We start from the raw sequence: 17,887 nt of genomic DNA, 5'->3' as shown, positions 1-17,887 counted from the left end.
CTATTAATGGATTTTCGCCTAGGATAATTACAAAAATATATATGAGGCGATATAGAACATTGGGGAGGTACATGGTTGACACAAATAATTACATTAAGGATTTATTAATTATTGAATAAGGCAGGAAGTTCTTAATAAATGTTTATAACATAATAAAGACTAACATGGACACCCCCCCCCCCCCCACTCACACACAATTTTTTTTGTAATCAGCAGAACCTTTTATTTTTGGTGTTGTGCATATTCACTATATGCCCCTTCAAGTTAGTAACTTAATCATTCACATGTTGAATTTTTACAGGATCTAACAAAACAAAACATTTTTTCTATGTTATTGAATGATTTATCCACATCAGATAGAGATTTGACAGTTAATGGAGTTATTTTTAAAGTAGGGAGAAAAAAAAAACAAATATATCCAAAATAGAAGATTTCTTTTCTTGCTGTCATGTTGTAGCACGTTATATTTATCTTTAAAAAAAAAAAAGAAAAAGAAAAAAAAAGATGTTAGGTTTTTAACGTGCTGCCACTGTCGCCTGTGATAACCGCTGAAGGTATCAAAGATGCAAATTTCACCACTGAGAAATACGTTTGTTAAGTCCGTAATTGGTAGCAAGTTGCACGCATGACTATTGATTGTACATAGTCATTGATTTTGAAATGAATAAAATAATGATACAAACTGCTATCAAATTTTAACTCTTTATTTGAATATGTAAAAAAAAGGTGCAGGGATCACAGGTATCACTTGTCTTGCAGCTTGTCCTCATTGCATGTTTCTTTTTCATTGAAAACATCATTTACACGCGAAATAGTTTTGCTTTTGAAATGCTCGAGCCACTTTTGAGACTTGTACAGAATCCAAATTGGTGATTAAAGATTAAAGTGCTTTTCTTTCTCTCTTCTAGCTCGCTTCTATTATGGGACACGAAACAGCTTTACATAGAAATAGACTGTACATCTCTGCACAGGGCTTCTTGCTGCACATGTATTCAGGTGTTCTGTATCCCAAAAGTTGCAAAGTACAATTGTTATCTTTTCATTATGTTGACTTTCAAATACAATTGAAACTTGCCATATCATACAAATAATAAATAGTAGTCATAGCCGTGGCTACGCATGCAAACATCAGCATTTATGTTTCTTCAAGCAGTAATAGAATTCATTACTGGTGATGCATTGGCGCAGGGTGCAAACGTTTGTCTTAGTGTCTGCTAACGTTTCTAACCAGTGTGTCTTTGCCGCCACTCCATCAAATGTTGTCAAGTCCTACACAACGCTAACTGGGGAAAACAGTTGAAATGTCCGACCCGTGTGTTCAAACAAGAACTGTGTCAAGAATATGAAAAACTATTCTTTGTCCATTTCCACATACTGCGAATGGTTGTCAGGCGATTTGCTGTGAGTTTTACTCAAATGGAGTTTGACGGCATGATTGCTGGCGAATGTCCGACAACACAGTTTACATTTAAACTTAGAGTCAATGTCCTCCTCCGGTACCAGAGTCTCTGACGCTCGGACGCCGAGGACCTTGGAGAGCTCCGCCTCGTCCACCTTGATCTGATGCTCCACGGGCATCTTGCACATGTCTTTGATTTGGAAGCCCAGATGGGATTCCAAGTGGGAAATGAAGGTGGTTGGCGACCTGAATTGGGAAGCGCAGTCGTTGCAGTAGAAGACCGGATGGCCCGTGTCCATGTTCTTCAGGAATTTGGTGCCTCCCGTTTTCCGCAACTGGTACTTCACGTTTGCTAACCAATGGCTTATGGTGGTCATGGAGAGTCCCGTGAACTTAGAGATGTGCATCCGCTCCTGAGGGCCGAGGTCAGAGAGGAGATATTTGCCCTCCGAGGTGAGGAAGAGGCTGGAGGCGAACTGAGCTTGCAAGATGAGAAGATGGCGAGGATTCCAGTTGGACTGGCGGCCTTTGCGCTTGTGGACGGAGTAGATCTCGGCGGACACGTCCTCGAAGCGTCGGACGTCGGATTCCAGTTTCATGGCTGGGAGTCTGGACGTTACAGGTGGTTTAGGCGTGGTGGCTTTGGGAAGAACTTTAACCATGTCGGCGATGTCGGACAGAGCGTACTTCTGTGGCATCGGGGCGGCGCGCTGCATTAGCGAAGACCTTGGCTTGCTGTGTTTGGATTTAGTCAGGTCTATCGGTTGGTCATCACTCGCAAAAAGAAACGTTTTTTTCGGCTTATTCCTTGTAGCGTTACTGAGCATCAGCGTGGGCTTGTCACTACAATTGTTAGAGTTAGCAAAAATAGATTGGATATGAGAAGATAGTTCATCTGCTCGCGAGTTCTTGGGCTTATTTGCTTTGCCCAAATGATTGTTCAGAACAGACTGCAGAGCACTAAGAGGGTTTACAGCAAGGATATCCAGAGTGTCTTTGAGAGGCTCTGTGGCCCTGGCAGAGGGACTCGGAGTCTTGCCCCTGTCAAAGAAATCGGGGCTCAGCTTCCCTTTGATCGGCTCACGGCCGTCATTCCCACAGTCGGCGTCGGGCTTTGAAGAGAAGGAGGAATCATCCTGACAATCGCTGTCGTCTGTCTCCATCAGATCAAGCTTCACACTTTGACTTTCTTTCCCGTCACTAATCACAAGTGTTTCTTGTTTGATGACCACGTTTTTGTGCGTCCCCGGGGGACTTTCAACTCCCGTGGCACCTTGATACTTCCCCTTTGGGGCGAGCACCCTCAGCTTTTGGTTGAACGTCTGCTTCAGCTGAGCAGGGGGCGACGCAGCTGTGAGAGGGGTGTTTTTGATAATGCCAGAGATCTGATAGGCGGCGTGAATGCTCGGGTAGGCACTCCAGCTTGGCGTCCCTGTTTGAGCTTTATTGATGGCTGAGGCCACTGTGTTGGCTAAAGATTTAAGAATGTCCCCCCCTCCACCAGAGTCCTGCTCCAGATCTTCCTCCCGAAGATAAGGGTACTTAAATTCCCCATTTCCTGCCTTTTGATCTTCACTCTCTTCCTTGTCATCCTTTGCTTCGGTTTCTTCTATTTTGTCTGATGCACCCTCCCCTTGGTCATCCCTCTCGCTGCTTGCAGGGGAAACATTCTTGGGAGACAACTTTTCACCATCTGGTTCACTGGCATTGGGCTCAGCTAACCCCTGGATTTTCTCCACAGCCAGTTGGTCAAGCGCTAGCTGTTTACCCTTCTTGGATGCGGAGTTGGTAACCTTAATGAAATGCCCGGTCACCATCATGTGTGTGGTGAGTTGCTGCAAAGTGTCATGGGAGCTTCCACACTCCATGCACTTCAAAATCTGAGACTTGCACGTCTCAAACTGCCAAGTGTAACTCGCACCATTCTGGTAGCCATAGCGGTTATTATTTGCATTCGAAACGGCACCGGCGCGTTGGGTGTCGCCGTACCCGGGTGCACCGGTTGTCGAGTCAGGGGAGCACGGCCTGGCGCTTTCAAAGGCGCGCTTCTTTGCTGGTGGCAGTAGTTTGGGCGTGATTACTGGTATTGGCTCCTTTAAAGGCACTTTTTGGTAATGCTTAGTTTTGATCATATGGACGCTGAGATCCTGGAGCGAGTCAAAGGAATGGCCACAGAACATGCACTTCAGAACTTTCTGCGCATCCTCCTTCCCCTCCAGGTCCTGCAAACTGCGCTTCTTCGATTTAGAGGACGAGGCAGAGGAATTACTCTGTTTGCTGAGGTTGTTGTCCTGGTAGTGGCCACTCTTGCTCATGTGGACCGTCAGCTCCACTAGGGTGTCGTAAGCAGCACTGCAGTCTTTACAGCGAAAGCGGCTAGCACCTGTGAATACTGAACCGCAGGGTTTGCTGCTTTGCCGGTACAAGTGGACCGAACTGAAGAGGTTGGGTTTGGACGTCGGCTTCGGGGAGACCGTCTGCTGCAGGGTCTTCGACAGAGCATCTTGGTGCCAGTCGAACTCACTCTTGGAGCTTCCGTTGGTGCTATCACAGTTGGCTTTGCTGGTGTTTTTGCCCAATTTCAATTCCGTCCCCACTCCTGTCCAGTAGGAATCTGAAAGAAAGTTTGCATAGGCGGCCTTCATTTTCTGCAAGCTGTTGCCCGTCTCCTCTTTGCGTTTAGAGCTCTCATCATCCGGCTGGCCCGCGCACGGAGACGAGTTCTTGAAGTCGGACAGTCTGTCACAGGTGTCGCTGAGGTGCGAATCTAGCTCCGCCTCTTGGTTCGACAGGAGACTGGACGGAGAGTTCTGGTTGCTGTAACTGTTGCTGCTCTTGTTGTCCAGCTCGCGGTCCTCAGACACTTTTGGGCTGGTCTTCTCTGAGAATTCCTCTTCCGTAAGGGCGTCATTCTCTCCATCGTCCTCGATGATGGAATCTTGAAGAGCAGCGTCTTCGTCATCAGGCATGTATACTAGAATGACAAATGAAAGACATTGAACAATTAATGACAGTCAATTTGTTTTGGTAGCGATTTGGTTTTGTAGCACCATGCAGTGGGTGGTCTCAATGCTGTCTACTGGCTACATATGTTCAGTACAATACTTAATTATAACAAAAGTTAATAACTTTTTTATTTATTTTAGTATCAACAGAGTGCTAAGAGTGAAAAGGAGCATGCACTCACAGAAATATTTCAAGCCTAATTTAAGATTTATGTAATTTTTTTGCATGACAAATTCCCATGTACTTTTTTTTGTTTTTAAGATAATTTTAACACAAACTACCAAATAAACCTTATATGATACATATCCATTAGTCTAATAAAGCCTATTTATTTGAAATGCACAATCCTCAGGTTTATGTATTTATTATTAATAAAGTGCAATTACTTTTTTTCTATTGTTAAGTTTTTGAGATGTGTGCATTCAATTTCATCCAAAAACACAAAAATGTAAAAAATGAAGGGGGGGAAAAAATGGACATAAGTGTTTTTAACATAGCAGTATATTTATTGTGTATATTGCAATTCAAACAATATACTTTATTTTCAATAAATACTCTCATTATCAATTTAGAGTAATACTTTATTAATACTAAATACATAAACCCGAGGATTCTGAATTTCAAATAGACTTTTTTAGACTAATGAATATACATTATATAAGGTTTATTTGGTACGTTTGTGTTAAAATTATCTACAAAAAAAAAAGAAAAGAAAAAAAGGGAATTTGTTATGTAAAAAAATTACATAAATCTTAAGTTAGGCTTCACATATTTCTACGAGAAAATCAAATCTTATTTTGAGTAATATCATACATTTAACAAACTACAACTAAAATGTTGAGGACTGTGCGCATAATATGCAAGGGATGTTGTTGCCTAAATACAGACCGAGACTCATGACTCGTGGGCAATTACTGTCATAAAGTAGTGAATACGATTCCAAATGCTCATCCCTAATTCAGAATATAAAGTACACATTCAAGCCGTTTTAGCCAACATTTGTGCCTTATGAGACCCGCGCTGGACACGGCGTCTTCACTAACAGACTGCTGCAGTCTGTGATTCACGACGGGCCATCGACTTAGTGCTGTGTCCAAGCTTTTTCTGGCCTCAACTTGATGTGTTTACAACAGTCATTGGCGACTGAGTGACAAAAGCAAATTGATTCTTCTGAGGCCTTGTTAACTGTTATTGCAAATGACCTATTCCACAGTGATTAAGGAGGCCGTGAAGTGCAGTGAAAATGCGAGCCTTGTGCTTCTCGCTGCCTCCCCGGAAGCCGACGCCAAAATTTGACGTACTAACGTCGCGAAACGCGCGAGCAACAAATTAGAAGGCGATGGGGAAACATGACTTCAGCAGATGGTTTGCGAGCGATTCGACATCGGGAAACTGATTTTGCTGACGGCAAAACAGAATTATGTTGCAAATGTGAGCGATGATGAAGAGCAATGAAACTGTACATAAATAACAACTTTCGAGAGATTACGGGCAATCTGTCAGGTCTTTATATCCCCCCCGACAGCCTCATAAACAGTAATTACATCTTTCATTATTCACCTGTTCCTTCTCCCAACTCATACTGCACAAACATTATTGCTTTCATTAACAGATAATTAAACAACACTATTACTAATTGGCACGCTTCCCGTCACGCAATTAGAAGAAGTCTGACTCAGCACGGAGCATTTTCAGGTGGCTGCGGGAGCGCAGGAAAATGTCCTCCTTAAATGGCCGTCAACGATATCACGCCCGGCGTTCTCTTTGCCATAAATGAAGTTTGTCAGCACAAATCTGAGATGTTTTCCACCTCGCAGCCATGCAGGGAAAACGTGCATTTTGGGAGAAAGACTTGGCAGATGTGCTCCCGCTTAAAAAATGAATGGGACATAACAGCCGTGTCCGGGTGCACTTATGCCTTTCACGTGGTTAATATTTCCTCTCTCCGCATTCGCCGGTCCCGCACCGGCCGGCTCGAGGAATGTCTTCCCTCTTTGCTTTCTGAAAATAAAACTTTTATTTTTTCCTTTTTCAATCAATATTTCACAAGCGCCTCCAGAGAAAGCCTGGAGGTGAGTTGCTTGCCAGCTAATGGACACAAGATGGAGATAGGCTTTGGACTTTTAAAACAAATATAGAGAACGTGGCATCGTGAACACACAAGAGCCCCCAATGTGCCGTGACCTTGATCCGCCGTGAGAGCGACGTTTTGATTGGCCCACCGACATCCGTGATGGCCTCTAAAACACCCTGGATGCTGAGGGAGCGTGGAGGTATATTTTATTTAGAGTCTTATATATAGAAGGAGAACACCGGCGGCTCTGACAAGCCCGACTGGCAAGAACAAACGTCAAAGTGGAGCTATTAGTGGTTTTTAGGCTGGAGGGAAACCGAACGCCACGCTGCTTGTTGTAAATTCCAAAATTCACTTTAACTTCACCCCTTTTTAGAGAAATAATTGTGTATTCCACAAGGGAGTCTCGCCGCTTCCTGTAATATCAGTTTTAATATGAAGGTTCGTCTTATCAGCCTGGGAAGAATCGTGGGAGATTAACAGCTGCCCTTCCCGCTCTTCTGCACGGTTCTATCAGATGCCCCGAGTAGCAAACTTCCAGAGGCACCAATTAACCTTCTGGCAGGCACTGCCGGAATGTCCGACTCTTGCCTTTCACTCGCCGTTTGTAACGCAAGTTTTTCCTAACGGCCTTTAATACAAATTGGGCTTCAAGGGCAAGACACCAAAGGTGTTTGCACATGAAATAAAATGGTGGATAACTACAGTAGCAGCAATGTCATAAACCCCAGAGTCACATTTGCTCAGTAAAAGATACCCAACGTATTTTAGAAGTAAGCCTTTTTTGAGGTGGGTGGAGCACATTGTCATATATTTTTTTCCCTATACCATGTTTATGCTATATACAAATTAATTTTGCATACAGCAAATACCTTTTACCAGCATAGTGCGATAATCTATCAATATGATCCATATACTGTGGACGACCATAATGTATGTTAGTAACACTAAAGTGGACAGACAATGCACTCAGTGATAATTGAGACACGGTTTCTATTACAGCAGTGGCCAAGATTTGAGGGATGACAATCAATTTGTTCAATTTTTTTCTGGCCATGCCACACCTCTCCTTAAGTTTTTTTTAGGCAGAATCTCCAGGGTACAATCATTAGTCCACCATTATATGATTTCAGGATTATACGGCAGAGAAAGGACAAGGACTGAGTGGCAGTCAAACAAAGCAAAACTACAACTTCTAGATAAATAAGTAAATAAATAAATAAAAAGTTGACTAGGCACATTGACAAGAGGTGATTTTTTTGTCTCATTGGGTCATAATTTTCACTACATTTACATATACTTTTTCTTTATCTTATTACGATAACAGCACATTTCACTATATTAAAATGTGGCTTGCATAGATAAATGGACAAAGAAACAATCTGTAGTAAATAAACATCATTCAAGTGAAAATTTTCACGGCACACTGATAATCTCTCATGACACAGTGGTTGGGAATCACTGGCTTCAAACATTACTTATATGCTATTGACGCATTTTATGCTCGCAAAAGGCAGACTCGATCCTTTTCTTAATATGAATCTGACCAAATTTGGGGCTTCTTGAAATGCATATACTGGAAACAAAGAACCATCTCCTCTGCACATGTCATAGATGAGGTAGAAACCTGCCTCCTCTATTTGCCATAGCAAGAGACTAAAAACCACCACAGAAGAAGAGACCATGCCGAACCTTGCTCAACGCTTTCTCCAAAAATACTGCCATGGGGTAAGAAGAAGGCAACCTGACTCCCGAGCTTGCAAAACAAGAGGTTGGCATGGCTTACAGGAGATTTAGCATGTCATAAACCGCTGTTAAAGCCTCCAATCTGTGTCAGCGCAAATTTATATCTTCAGACGGAGATATGCAAAGGTCAAAAAAGCCGAGGTGTCCGTCATAAATCAAGCGGCTGAAGTGTTTAGAACCTTTATCCGTGAAAGCAGGCTCTTGGCATAGTGAGGTCGAGATTTACGGAGGCAGCCGCCTGTTTGTCAGCCAACACGCTCTTTTCCTCACGTCTACAGAAAGCAGCTAAGTGCTTCGGCCATACTAGATTACTTTTACGGCTACATCCGCCCACTGGCAGCAAGTTGTCCGAGACGACTGGTGCGGAGAGCGTCCATGACCAAATATTTAGTGCGACGTTTGGACCGTCAGTGTGCACGGTGCTCGCTTGCCTGTTTGAGAGTCATTTGAGGAATTTCCTGTTTCAACAGGCTAGCATGTAAGAATGTTTAACCCACAAAAAGGTCAACACTTCATTAAATTCATTGCAAAATGCTTGTTACATCCATCAAGTGTGAGGCAGGATGTTATGTGTGTCTCCTAAATTTTGTGTGTTAGCAGAGTATGTATAAAACTGAATTGATCGTGGAAGTACATGAGAAACTACTGCCACCTCCAGGACTGGAGTGGGACCGCAACTCGAGACTTTGAAATTCACATTTACAATTTACAACCAAACTCTACATTTTTTGACAAGCTTTTATATGCACAGCAGATCGAGTTTATACAAATGGCGCATTCTTGGCCGTTCCCTGCTACATTTCTGCCTTTGTCGTTAGTGAAGCTAACAAGTGTTAAACACAAACAGCAATGTATCATCTTGGTCATAACATCATGACTTGAGATCAGCAGTGTCCAATATGTATTTGTTAACAACTTTGCATTCAACTCTGAGCTGTAAAGTTAGCATTGGCGCTAGTGCTAACGCAATGATACAAGCCAATGCACGATAGTACCAAAAATAAAAAATAAAAAAAAAATACACGACAGTACAGATCAGAGGTGGTCAAACATTTGTGCTCCATTTGTGAATTTGACTTTTAAAACAGACAGAGAAAGCCAGAAAAATATTTGAACAATGTTCTAACAAAATATTGTTATTTAGAACGATTTTTTTCCAATTAGTTAACACAATATGCAAAAAAAACAACACACATTTAAAAATGAATACAATTTTATATGACTAAATTTATAATCATCAAGTTAGTAAATAAACTAATACATTAATGATAAATATTCAAAGACAAATACAAAATTCCATACAGACTTTTGAACTACATTCATTCATTTATTTTCTGAAGTTTTAGATAATATTTATTACAGGATTCTTGAAAGTACACTTTTAAAGAATGGAAGTGGTTTATACAGGGTGACCCAAAAAGATGCGTACCCAGATTTTATTGGATAAAAAATCCATTTTTTAACGAATGTCTTTTCTGTTGTAGGACGTGAAAGGTGAACCTATGGATGATCATTTGCAGCTATAGTTGCCCTGAAAATGTCTTGGACAAATCAGCAGAAGATATTCTCCCTGGAGACCTATTTTGCGACAAAATCATACCAGAGTGTACAGATTCAGTTTGGAAAGCGTTTCCATTGTCGATTTTTTTATCCAATAAAATATGGTTACGCATCTTTTTGGGTCACCCTACTTTGCCTTCCACCGGCATTCAAATGAAATATTGCTGCTCTGTAAGATGCCGGAATAAACATTTTAACATGAAAAACAGGTTTCCTCTTTTTCTCCATAGCACAAAAGAATCCCCACCCACACGTTGCTTTTAGGGTTGCAAGCAAAAAAAAAAAAAAAGGTCACAATTTGAAAACACGCGTTTTGCTTGGGCAGCAACAGCATAAATGTTTCCAAGCAAATCCAAACTTCTTCTTAACTTTAACCCACTCGTATTGATCTCATTTTGGATTTAAACAACCTCAAAGAACAGTGATTGAGACAGTTTATCTTACTACTTAGTTGATCCAAACAATTGGCTCTGAAATTTGAAACCTTTTATACAAGGCAAGATTTCATGTGGTGAGACTGCGCTAACTAGCGTGGACTCAATATGAAAGGTATCCTGGCTGGCCCGTCAATAATATAAATCGTTAAAGCAGATATGAAACAAAACAGTCATTGGATGATCCACGTGATTCTCAATCTGTAGGTTGCAGGGTACAATTATCACATATTGTTGCTTTAATTTGATAAATCAGAGAAATTGCTGCAGTATCAGAACTAAGAACGTCTTCTTGCTAACTCAAAGGCATCCATGACGTATCTGCATGACTATGCTCGCACTCCCTAACATTCAGCTACTTCCCCCAACATACAACACACGCACACACCTCCACCCACGAATGCTCTCAGGCTGTGTCAGGCTTCACTTTTGCTGCCCGCCGATCGATATCTCTTTTTACTTCTCATTGATTGCTTAGCGGCGGGAGCGACCTAAGCAGGACTGTTATGACATTTCCAGATTTCCCGCTGTCCTTGCAACAATCAATTACATGTGCATGGCAATCAAAACCTCTTTGCAAAATGAACCTGCCCCGTGACATTTTCATCTTGGAGATTTATGCCACGTAAAGCGCAAGAAAAATGGCATCAGTGAACATTCTGCGGGTTGCCGCGGTAACTATCACCCTCTCCCTCACATGAAAGTACCAATTAATGGTGCGTGTCAATTTCAAAACACTTAAAATAAGTGTTGAGGTGTCAGTCAAAAGAAAAAAAGTTGGTTTCTAAACAAAGTTGAGGTGCTCTTTTGTGTCGAGAACAAGCGAAATAAAAGTCGTGTCCTCGGTGAGCTATGATTAGAAGGCGGCGCACAGCCACCACAAGGTGTAATATTTGACATCTTGATATCTGACGACGTGTGTGAGTCGCGATCAAACGCCGATGCTGTCAGACATCCCGACGACAGACTTGATGACACGCTTGACGTCTGAAGTTAATTCTGAACACAGTCGCAAAAATAAAGGGAAAAAAAATGGCAATGTGTTAATTCCGAGCCCCGCAGCCATCTGTAAATATCTGCGAATGCTTTTCCTCGTCACCGCTTCCTGTCAGGAAACAACCCCGGTGCACGCGAGGACGCAGACAGAACAATCAAGTCTGGGCTGCCTCCTTTTGACAAAATATGTCTGGAGGTTAATTGACATCATGGGATGAAATAGTATTTGATTTGCCTTTAAACAGGAGCGTGTCATTACCTCCCTTCTGACCCATTATTTCCTTGCAAGTCTTGAGTCAAGCGGCTCTGATGACGCCCTCGAGGGACTTCAACTACTCTGACACGCTACAACTGATCATTTCAGGGATTTAGCTAGCAGTAGTGTGTGGCGCGCTGCTGTGCAATGAGCAGATTGGGGATGGGAATTCAGACTCATTCCAATTCTGGATGGATGGATACACCAATTTTATAATAAAGTTCCTTTTCAACATTTTCATAATTTTGTTTAAAAAGAAATAAAAAAGCGACATGAAAATCCTTGTTTTTTTTGTGTTTTTTAAAAAGCAATCAAAGTCAGTGACACTAATAAAAGGAAAACATTCAATAGAATATTCAACAATCCACTTACACATCAACCATAAAATGGCTTGTTTAAGGCGAAGGGTAATGGGATATTTATAAGGTTTTAGGTGAATGAATGAGTATAAATTTATAAGTATTTGCACGCACGCACACGCACGCACGCAAACGCACGCAAACGCATACACGCAAACGCACGCACGCAAACGCACGCACACATACACACACACAAAAAAAAAAAAAAAAAAAAAAAAAAAAAAAAAAAAATGAAAAGAGCAATGATGACAAGACGTTGAATCGGTAAGACTACCGAATGAACAATTCTGAGCTCTTAAAAAAAATAAATAAATAAATAAAATAAAATAAAAAAAAATAAATAAAAATAAAATAAAAAAATAAATAAATGGCTTGTTTAAACAAAAGAACTACGATCACAATGCCAGACGAAACTGAGCCTCAGAGCTTAATGTCTTCACATTCAAACACAATCAAGAGTAACAAGGATTCTTAGGCCAGCTGAGCAAAATCGCTGAAACTATCTGGACCATCACAAAAAAAAGACAGATGCCGAGGTGTCGCTACACATCAAGCGAAGCAGTGCAAAAAAAACAAGACAAAACAGTGAACCTTTATCGGGTTTAGAGGCTTTACAAACAATATACGGTACTATATTATATAGTTTTTTTGTTTGTTTTTTAATTGAACCACAAAAAATGATTGTCAAGAAAGAATAAGGAGAGAGTGTGGATATTTTGAGAGGATCGGCACTGATCAATCGCGCCATTCATTGACTGCGCCTATGCATTTCGACAACAGACTCGTCATGCTGTGCTTTTTATCCACAAATACTTAATAAATTAGAGCTGTCAAACGATTACATTTTTTAATCAGATTAATCACCATCATAGAGTTTTCATTAACTCAGTTGGTCTCAAAAACATATAAACACGTTTTATTTTAAATGTTTTAAGTGTACCAAAGACGTATTTATACGTTTTATTTTTATTTTTTATTTTTTTTATGCTAGAGCATACAGAAGGCTTTGATGCAGCGTCTCTGCAAAGAACGGTTGAATAAACGGTAGTTATTACACAAATGGCCAGCAGGTGCCGGCAGAGCAAAGGAGATCAACCACCATGTTGAAAAGGAGCTCAATTACTCACAATTTTAAATATATTGGTTGCAAAACGGAAACAGATAGAAATATACTTTTTTTTCCTGATTAAAGAAGAGACTTTAGTCTTTCTTTTGGTAGGTTCTCCATGATTTTATAGCAAAAGAACACAATATTCTGTGGGCCTTACATCAGTCAAAATCCAATAAAACAGCAGGGAGCGAACGAGATTGCTTCTGTGAAAATGGCTGGGAGTGAATGAGTTAATCACAATTAATCTCTTCATTAAAAAGACTTTTTAAGCACCTGTTATGTGTTAATTCTTTCGACATTTGATGTTATGAGGACGTCTTCAACTTTTTTTGATGAATTGCGCACTCACTCACTTTTTCAATTCAGTTAATTACTTGCATAATTTAAAATGGAAAAAAAAATGACCCCGATAGTTTAACAAATATTAATGTCATACGCAAACATTTATTAAATGCTTTACTTTAAAGCATGTAGTTATGTTTAATGCTAAAACAAAAAAACAAAAAAACAAAACTGTGCTACCATCTGTTTTCGTTTTGCAGCAATTAGCATTAGAAGAGAGCTAAGTTTCATCAGTTTTCACAAATCTATTCAAAATTGTAAGTAATTTAGCTTTTTTTCTACATGGCCCTGGTTTATCTCCTTTGCTCTGCTGCCACCTGCTGGCCGTTTGTGTAATAACTACCATTTCTGCAACCGGTCTTTGCGGTTGAGAGGCTGCATCAAAGCCTTCTGTATGCTCCAGCATAAAAAGCAAAAAAACTAAAAAAAAACATATAAATACGTCTTTGGGACACATAAAACATAAAAAAAAAAAAACGTATTTACACATTATTGGGAGCAAATGAGTTAATAAGTTGGTACTTTGGCAGCACTGTTATAAATATACTTTAGTATTATAGTAAACACAATCTAGAAGTGGATTGGTACCCGGAAATGTATTTATTTATTATTTTTGTTTTTACGGTGGGGGCTCATGTGCATTTTTGATTTGCTATTACGCTACGACACCGACAGGCAGCCGCACTCACAAAAACCCCGCACACCACACGACAGTTCAGTCTGTTTAGACTGTGTCGCTCCGTGTTTGGCAGGACTCAAAAATAAATATGAAAACAACATAACCTCTAAAATTACAGTTATTGACATGCTGACAGGCCTTTTGAAAAGAGATGGAAAAAACAGTTATTTTCAAGAATCAGTTCCCAGTTATTTGATTCCTAAGAGTAATTTGTTTGCCTGCCCGATGATTCCGCTTATCGATTCCTCTTCAGAAAAAAAGAAATTGTGTTTTGACCTGGGCTTGGCCGCTTAAAGCAGCTCGCTCTCGGCCGTGATTGGGCTTACGTTTGGGCGAAAATGGCGGAAGAGTGAAGACAGGGGAACGAATTCAAGTGTTGAGAAGGAGCCGTCATGTGGGGAGTTTGCCGCTGGCAAGGCCGGTCAGACGCTCACCTCTTTCACATGTGCCTCCGGGGACGCTCAAGTGACTCTCTCTCGCGATAGCGTTTAGAAAAAGCGGGTTACTATAATCATGCAGAAGGTATTTTCAAAACCAGATCAAATTTGTTGTTATTTACAGAACAATTCCTTCTAGGTTTGAATTCATTTGAATGGAGTTGAATGCAAATCTCTCTTGGGAAACGTATCTTGTTGGAAAAAAAGCTACACCTGCTGGATTAAAAGAGACCCGATATCTTAGCAGGAATTTTGAAATTAGAACTCTTCTGTGAATGCTCTCTCAATGTTTAAAGCTGTTGTAACGGTTGGGCTTAAAACCCAAATACTCATTTTCACTGGACCAGTAAAAGTGTAACTGAACAATTTTCCAAGGCTTGCTGATATCTTGTAAAGGGACACAACAATTGCATAAAGATTTTTGATCTCGACTAGGGATGCACGATAATGCTATTTTCAACCGATAGAGATATCCCAATGATTTAGAAAGTGCCGATGTCGATAACCGATAAGTAAGCCGATAATTGTTTGCAAAATTAACCTGAATACAAATATACTCTCAATTCCTACTATAAGTCTAACATATACAAATACATTGAAACATTGTGTAAACTTTCCGCAATGTTTCAAAGTATTTAAAGCACCATGAAGCTGAATTTTATTGATATGAGCCACAACCACAACAAATGGACCAACGTGGGATGTCGATTAATATTGCCCGATTTCTTTATTATCTGGTTTATCTGTATGGAATGAAATTGGTTGATAATTGTCGATAATTTTTGGCAAATTTCTTTATTATTTGGTTTATCTGTATGAAATCAAATTGGTCGCTAATTGCCGATAATTTTCGGCCAATTTCTCTATTATCTGGTTTATCTTTATGACACCAAATTGTTTGACAGTTGGCAATAATTATTGGCGAATTTGTCTATGATATGGTTTGTTTGACGTCAAATTGGTTGATAATTGCCGATAATTATCGGTGGATTTCTCTATTATCTGGTTTATTTGTTTGACGTCAAATAGGTCAATAATTGCCGATAATTATCGGACACCGATATTATCGTGCATCCCTAATCTCGACATATGAAAGAAATATGAATTTAACGTGAATTTTAAACTCCACATGATCCGCCAAATACCTCCTGCACAAAAATGGATACACTGCAAAGTGTCTTTCAAAGATGGGCGCTGAATTGAGCACAAGTGGGGAAAAAGCCCATCTTGACTTGTGTATGCATGACAGAGATGCTACTTTAAGCACATTACGTCCTCCACTAAACACAAGTTATCCATGCAGATAAATGCCTCGTTCTCGTACACCCTCAACCTGAATATTTGATGCCCTAATATAATCGCATGAAAACTTGCGGCTCAAAAGAGGACAACAGATTGTGCGCGTAGCAAACGACGCTCAAATGGACCCAGCGCCAGATTAATACGACGGGATGGCGGATGCGACACCATCTCCTGCCATCTGGCTCTTCATTTGGCCAAAAAGGATCACAATAATTAAGGCAATTAATCAAAGAAATGTTTTCACAAGCCGCATTCGGTAAGCTAAAAAAACAAAACAAAACAAAACACTGAGCACACATCCAACTCTAATGACCATATGCACCCGGCCTCCACATGGCTTGTGATGTCATCGAGTGAGGTGAACACCCCTTTTGATGACAGAATATTCCGCGTCAGTCGGCCCAAAGCCTAATTGGAAGCGAGCTGTCCGAGTGCGACACAATCTGCTCTCCGGAATCCAAAGTCATCACTCTGAACGGGCTACGGATGACGCATCACATGAGGCCGCTGGCGCACCTACAGATCCCAATCGAGATCATGCACCAGCGCACACACACAACACACACGTACGCACACGCTTTCCGGCTCATCCCGTCGTCGGTTGCGTTGCCTTCGTGACGTGTTTGTGACTGGATCAATGTTTGTTATCGCGTATGTTCTCTACAATTTATACAGCAAAACAAATTCTTTATAATGTCATTATCATGTGTAGCGCATCCATTCTATTGACTGCACTCTGTGCCCTCAATTGACATTTGCTGCATTAATCTTTTCAGGCTCTGACACATTCTGAACATTTTTACTCCTATTAATTGAGGTCACACTGTAAACTATAAACCAATTAATTAAATTATTACATTTAATTGCTTTCAAGAAAAAAAAAAAAAACAACTTCAAAATCACACATATCCTACATTGGCTTATGATAACAGTGAAACCCACCCCGATCAACTACTTTAGCAGGCCGTAATAAGAGTGAACCAGTCTAGATGCCTCTCAAGTTGCGTTAGTATAAGTACTAGCTTGGATGCTAACATTGCCGTTCAGAGTTGTGTGTACAGTGCTGGTGTTAACACAAAGAAAAATACGCAAATGTTTACCTCAAGCACATGACAGAATATGCTGCACATTCACAATATATTGTGGATGGATCCTCCTGGGCATCCTTCAATTGTTTATGATATAGTTTGTATAACATACAGCATGTACCTTGAACGTTCACTCAGCAAAAGTTCAATGAAAGGGACAATTATGTTTTTTGAATGGCATGAATCTATGAGAAAAAATGTCCAACTTCATCCAAATTGAAGAAATTAATGAATAATAAAACATTGATCAATGAAACAAATGTGAGAAAATTACATTTAATACCAACATGAGGAGCCCCGAAGCCGAGAACACAATTATTTACCTGAGCGACGAAGGTTACAGTATGCTACCTGTCTTACGTCTTGCTTGATTTGGGAGATTTTTTCCGCAAACATGATGCTTTGGTTAGATTTATTCTGCACAGTTGAAGCGAGATAACGCTGATGTATTACCCTCAAGTGGCACAAATAGGATAGACATCATGGCAAAAAAAAATAAAATAAAAAAAATAAAAATAAAAATAAAATTCCAAATGTGGATAAGAATCTGATACCTACTGCCAATCCGAGCTTCACATCAGCAAAATACAATTGGTCTTCCCAACAACCAAGATTATCATAGTTAACAAAAACTAATTGAAAAATTTAATGAAAAATGGCAAAACATTGTAATGAAATAAAATATAAACGAAAGTGCTTTTAAAAAACATGCTAACTGAAACTACATTTAATGTTTATAAAATTAACTACAATTCCAGCAGAAAAAAAAAAAAAAAAAAGGTCATTTGTTTTCATCTTTGTCAATTACAAATACATCAGCTTCTGGCATCATTGATTTCAAATCTTTTTTTCATCCAAATTGAGGTATTTTGTTAATAATGTTGGGCCGCACAGAAGCAAGAAGGTTACTTTATTACACAACACTTATTGTGACGTTTTAATACTCCATACATATATAAAAAAAAAAACAACTAATACTAAAACTAACAAAAACAAAACTAAAATGAAGTGAAGCAGTTGAAAAAAAAAGAAAACTAACAAAAGGTGGAAAAAAAATAAGTCTTGCTCTGTTTAACAGGAACTCGATACCCGTTTCTG

General features: G+C 40.0%; 1 protein-coding gene across 3 annotated transcripts in view; it reads right to left on the bottom strand.

Annotated features, from left to right (window-relative positions):
• Positions 1-688: 688 nt before the first annotated feature.
• Positions 689-17,887, bottom strand: part of tshz2 (teashirt zinc finger homeobox 2) — a 57,881-nt gene continuing 40,682 nt past the window's right edge. For all 3 annotated transcript variants that reach the window (XM_077512812.1, XM_077512810.1, XM_077512813.1), the window contains exon 2: positions 689-4,373. In XM_077512812.1, the coding sequence (XP_077368938.1) occupies positions 1,351-4,373 (3,023 nt within the window). In that variant the 3' untranslated portion in view covers positions 689-1,350. The remainder of the gene's footprint in view (positions 4,374-17,887) is intronic.

This window comes from Festucalex cinctus, chromosome 2 (assembly GCF_051991245.1).
Source record: "Festucalex cinctus isolate MCC-2025b chromosome 2, RoL_Fcin_1.0, whole genome shotgun sequence".
Lineage (NCBI taxonomy): Eukaryota > Metazoa > Chordata > Actinopteri > Syngnathiformes > Syngnathidae > Festucalex > Festucalex cinctus.
The sequence above is the reverse complement of the archived record's forward strand: the minus strand, read 5'-3'. Positions and strand labels throughout refer to the sequence as shown.